General features: G+C 55.0%; 1 protein-coding gene across 2 annotated transcripts; it reads left to right on the forward strand.

Moving 5' to 3' along the window:
• The first annotated feature begins 7 nt into the window (after nt 1-7).
• On the forward strand, nt 8-5,138 carry GARIN5A (golgi associated RAB2 interactor 5A). Of its 2 annotated transcripts, none has more exons than XM_025424148.3 (5): nt 8-255; nt 457-575; nt 933-1,063; nt 4,077-4,359; nt 4,965-5,138. In XM_025424148.3, the coding sequence occupies exons 1-5, from the start codon at nt 195-197 to the stop codon at nt 5,022-5,024; spliced, it is 654 nt and encodes a 217-aa protein (XP_025279933.1). In that variant the 5' UTR covers nt 8-194; the 3' UTR covers nt 5,025-5,138. The 2 variants fall into 2 exon arrangements, with proteins under 2 accessions (XP_025279933.1, XP_025279932.1); XM_025424147.3 differs by having other exon boundaries at nt 13-282.
• The last annotated feature ends 496 nt before the right edge of the window (nt 5,139-5,634 follow it).

Below are 5,634 nucleotides of genomic sequence, written 5' to 3' on the forward strand. Positions count from 1 at the left end.
CCCGCTCCCGGGGTCTGACGTCAGCTAGGTGGCCGGCACATCATCCAGGTCTCTGGGCACCGCCCGCTGGGAGACGTCACAATAACGGGCGTTTCCCTGATGACGTTCAAGCCGGGTCCGCCGCGTCGTGAAGGGATAGAGTCCGCGGCCCCACCCACCTGTTTTCTCGGCCGGCCCCTCCCTCCGCTCTCCCCATGGGGCGGGGCGTTGCGATGATGCGGGGGCCCGAGACTAAGCCGGCCCCCGGTGGAGCAGGTGAGGCGGGACCTGGTGGGATGGCAGGTGAGAGGCGGAGCCCGGCCTGGCAGGGTTGGGCCAGGTGAGGGATGGGGCCCGCGATACGAAGACTGGTAGCCCCGATTCCCCTACCCTCAGAGCCGGACCTCCCTGGGCCCTACCGGCTGGGGGGCCCCGGCCCAGTCTCCTGGACTGGACCCCTGAACTTCGCCCCTGTAGAATGCCCCCTGGTTCCAGCCTATCCCACGGGCCGGCCCGGACGGCTCCAGCGCCACCTCCTGAGCGGCGAGTTCGACCAGCTGCGAGACTTCCCCATCTTTGAGAGCAACTTTGTGCAGGTGTGGAGTCTCAGAACCCCCTGACACGGGCCCTGGGCTTGAGTCCTGACCTCCTGACTCGGGGAACCCCTGCTCTGCCTACTTCTGACCATTTGCCCATAACGTTCATATCCTGGGATTCTGGATCAACCCCCCCCACACACACACCCCTCCATGCCTCTAGACCTTTAGCTTCTCTATGGACCCTGGCCTCCAATTCCCTTGGTTCATTTTCACTTCACACCCGGATAGCTCAACCTCTGACCCCAGGATATCTGAACCCGGACTTGGTGTTTAATACACTTGGTTCATGACCCCTAATTCTGCCAATCCTGCCTTCCATCTATCTTGCTTCTAACCTCTAACCCCTGGCCCCAGGTGACCCGGTTAGGAGAAGTCGCCAACAAAGTCACCATGGGGGTGGCAGCCTCCAGTCCAGCCCTGGAACTCCCAGATCTGTTGCTGCTGGCCGGGCCTGCCAAGGATAATGGACGCCTGCAGCTCTTTGGGTGACTGCCCCCATCCCAGCCTAGACTTCCTCCTTCCCCAGCTCTGGGCATCCTGGGCCCCCACCCTGCAGCATTTCCTTTCACAGATGACTCCCAGGGCCGGGAGTCTTGGATGGTTGCCAGCCCACTGTGGGCTGCTGTACACCCAGAAGAACAAAGGGAGGGGTACTACAGGGATGAGAAATCAGATAGATGGACATGAGAGGGACAGTCCTCAGCCCCACCCTGGCGAGAATCAGAAGAATAACCATGTATGCAGTGCCTCCTGCATACCATGAGCCCCCTAGGCCACGTGAGTAATCTCATCTCTGACATACTCTTATATGATGTGGCCCCTCCATCCTTTGAAGGGATAACCTGAGGCTCAGAGAGGGGGCCACTTTATCCAGAGACCCACAGCGGGTCAGGGGTTGGGTTGGGATTGGAATCTCAGGCTCCTCATTACTAACCTCAAGATTCTTGAGCTCCAGTGCCACACTAAACACTACCCCATTTGGGTCTTTGTTTTCTCATTGAAAAAGTAATGCAAACAACTCCAAGGTACAAAACATACATAGCACAAGATAACACCTTCCGCCCACCCTAAGCTCCTGCCTCCAACTCCAGCTGCAAACAACAAAACATTTACATACATATAGTGTATTTACAAAAACATTCTGCCAGTGGCTTTCACTTTTTTGACCACATATGACAGTTAATGAAAAAAAGGGAGGGAAGGAAGGAAGGAAGGAAAGAAGGACTGACTTACATCACACACACGCACACATAGGCGTCCACAGTCCTTTGTCTGCAATTCTGAAATCTAAAAAGTTTTTTTGAAACCAACTTGGTGGCAGAATCTGATTCTGACCTAAACTAAAGTAAGGCTACTTACAGCCTTTATGTATCTTCCCTGTAGAAGTTTGGAATCTTCCACAAAGCAGCATGCTGATGCCTTCAGGTGCTCTGGGCATATTCTCTCCTATACTGCTCCTTTTCTCATCAGTGCTGATCTTATCCTACCAATCATATCCCACTGCTCACTGAGTCATTACCTGCAGGCAGAGGGACACTAAGAGCAATGCTGAGGGGTGCTCGGACCCCCATAATCCCCCTCAACACCCCTCTTCCCAAATAAACATACCACCAAGGTAAAAACACTGAACTTGGTCTGCAAATGAAACATCAAGACTCATCCTGCCCTTAGGCCCTCGGTTCTAAGCTGCTTGCAGCTGGGAGCTATCCTGGGCCGGTTCTGACCAGCATATGACAAGTGTATGTTCGCCCTTCCTTTGAAATCAGCTGCAGATGCATGCTACTTTTCCACTCCGCTCACTCCCTCACCAGCACTATAGCGACATTCATTTCAGACGAGCCTAAGAACAACCACCAGATCCTTTTCTGGACATAACACAAGCTTGAAAACCAAGCTTGCATCCGGCGCTGTTACCACATAGATAGGGAATGTCCTTGAACAAATTCCCAGCTTCCTGTCTGGGTTCAAATCATGGCTTCACCTCTTCTTCACTGGCGTGGGCCAAGTTCCCTACTTGTCTGTGCCTCAGTTTCCCCATCTGGAACGGGGATAAGAGGAGAGCCTGCTTTCTGGGGCTGTCAGGAGATAAACAGGAAATGTTTGTGGAGTGCTTGGAACAGCACAGGGCCAGCGCTTTGTAGACACAAACAGTTACTCTTCTATTTGGGGAGTGTCATAACAGATGGAGCCACCTGCTAAGGGACAGTGATGTTGTGCCCAGTGTCTTGAGATCATGGCCAGTGTGGCAGGCAGAGGGCATCCATGCGCACAGGTGTGAGGGGGTCTATATGATCAATTCCTAGAGGTAGTATTGCTGTGCCAAAGGGTGCTATGTGGCTACCCGGTGTGGTGGTTAAGAAAATGGGTAAGACTTGGGTTCAAATCCCCGCTGTGGACCTGTGCCAAATTATCAACCCTCTCAACGAGCATCCATTGAGCACCTACCTACCATGTGTGAGCTCTGGGTTCTTGGGGAAGCAGCAGTGAACAGAATGAGACTTCTGCCTGCAAATTCACCTCCTACTGGGATAGCAGACAGAATAAATGACAATTTGTCCAACAGAGTAAGGTCTGTGGAGACCAGAAGAGGTTGAGGGTGGGGAGGTCTGCAAGGGTGGACACGATTGTAAATAGGCCACGGGTTGTAAACAGACCTCTCCCTGAGAAGGTGCTTCTTGAGAAAGACATAAGATTATGGGGTCAAGCCATGGGGCTGGCTGGAGGATGATTTCCCAGCCTGTGCAGTGGTCCTGAGGTAGGAGCAAGCCTGGTAGGTTTATGGCACAGCAACCAGGCCAATGTTGCTGGGGCTGAGTGAGCGAGGGGAGTGGGCAGAGAGGTAAACAGAGGAGGCCGACCCCGCAGGGCCTGGCGGGTCAAGGTGCATGCAGACTTTCCTTTACTCTGAGCCAAGGGAGGAACTTGAACTCAGGGGTTGAGGGGCGCCCTCTGGCGGCCGCGTGGGAAAAGAACGGAGAAGGCTGAGGAAACCGCCCAGCCGGGAAATTCTCTGGTGGCAGGCCTGGGCTGGTGGCGGAAGGAGTTAGATGAGGTCGGATCGTGGATACATTTTAACAGGAGAGCCATCAGGACTTGGTGGCAGGATTGGATGAAGATAGGAGGAATTTGGGTCGGGCGCAACTCCACGATTTCTGACCCAGCAAGTGGGAGGATGTAGTTAAGATGCGGAAGATGGAGACAGGAGCAGGTTTGGGTTGGGGAGGTCAGGAATTTGGTCACTGGACCTGTTGTGTATCCAATGTCATTCCAACATCCAAGTGGACATTTCTAGAAGGCAGCTATCTACGAGAAGGATCAGCGGGAGGCACAAAGGTGCTCTGGGGATAAAATTCACGAGGCAGAGAAAGTGAAAAAGGATTCTCTGGGCCAAGAGAGGGGCGTCGAGGTGGGCGCCCCGGACCCTGAAGGTGCTAAGGACCGCGAGGCTGTCGGGCCAGGGGGGGTTGGGAGCTGAGGCCTCCCCTCCCGCCCTCCCAGGCTGTTCCCTTTGCAGTTCGTCCAGCTCTTCGTCCACGATGAAAGCCGCTGGCAGCTTAAGGTCAAGTTCCGCACCGGCCGCGCCTTCTACCTGCAGCTGCGGGCCCCGCCCGAGACCCGAGACCGCGAGTTCGGCCAGTGGGTGCGGCTGCTCTACCGCCTGCGCTTCCATTCGGCCGAGGGAGCCGTGCCCTTCACGCAGGAGTACTTGACGATGGAGGATGGAGAGTATGATGAGGACGACGAGGATGAAGAGGAGGACGATCTGATCGAGCGGGAGGAGGTGTGGGGAGGGGCAGGGCCGGAGGTGGGGAGGGGGCGGAGCTGGGGTCGGACTCCTGGGTCCGAGGGAGGAAGCAGCTGGGAATTTGGACTAACCGGAGGTGAGGGCTTGGGGACCTAGACTCCCTTGGGGAGGGGCTGGGGGCCCGGATTCCTGTGTTGAGAGTGGAGGTGATCATGAAGGCCCGACTCCTGAGTCTTGAAAGGGTATGAGATGTTTGTAGACACAGCAGGATCTCAGGGCCGGGCAGGGTCTGCAGGACCTTGGGTACACTAGCCCAGGTGGCTATATAGTTTCCTAATCGGGCACCCCACCCCACCCCCAGCCTCTCTCCCTTTGACCTTAGTGGAATATGGGGAGGGGACCCCTGGACCCTGAAGGACTGGGGTCGACCAAACCAAATGCCCAGTTCCCTATACTGCCAGGGGGAAGGGAGGGGCACGGGTCCTTGAAGGTGGAGGCATTGAAACCTGTGGGGCCTCTTCCTCTGGAAACACCCACTCCCCCCACCTTCTAGGTAAGCACAAAACCCTCCCCACTTTCCCTACAATTGCTGATACACCTGTAGGCCAAAGCCTCTGAGACAAACTCTTTCTTATACCCAGCTTCAAGAAGACATGGAAGCCAGACTTGACCCACAGACCTCTGAACTCTGGGGACTCTGATTCCTCCAATATCCTTTGAGGTCACCAAAGGACCAGAGATCAAAGAACCCTACCTCAGGGCCAGAAAGATGAAGTATTAAAGTTAATAAAGATCGGCCACTTAAGAACCAACAAGCAGGTCATGAGCACTTTTGCCATCGTCACCAATTCAACGTGGCTGCCTTGGCGAAGTAGCCTTTCCAGTATGCTGCTTCAACATGGTGTTGGGTTCATCATGAGTGGCTCCTGGGGCCACCATGAGACCTAGTGCCCACCACTCCATCATGGCTACCTCTCTAGAGTAGTCTTCCCGATCTGGGCTTTGGTTTCCCCTTTAACTTGTTGTAGCTGCCCCTGCAGCCAACTTGCCGCCTCCCCACTCATAGTAGCTAGTCTGAGAGGGCTGCCTTGACCAGGTCTTGGTTCACCTGTGCCTTGTAATTGCCATGGCAACACGGTAGTGCCACTAAAGTAGCTGTTCCAAGATGGCAGCCTCAAGGTGGTCTCTCTCATCAGGGCTGCCTTATCATTGTTGCCATTCCAACCTGCTGTCCCCATTACCCACCCCCAGGCCAGGAACCCCCACCAGGAAGAGGGAGGCAGAGCTACAAATTCAAGAAGGACACACGTG

This window comes from Canis lupus, chromosome 1 (genome assembly GCF_003254725.2).
Source record: "Canis lupus dingo isolate Sandy chromosome 1, ASM325472v2, whole genome shotgun sequence".
Lineage (NCBI taxonomy): Eukaryota > Metazoa > Chordata > Mammalia > Carnivora > Canidae > Canis > Canis lupus.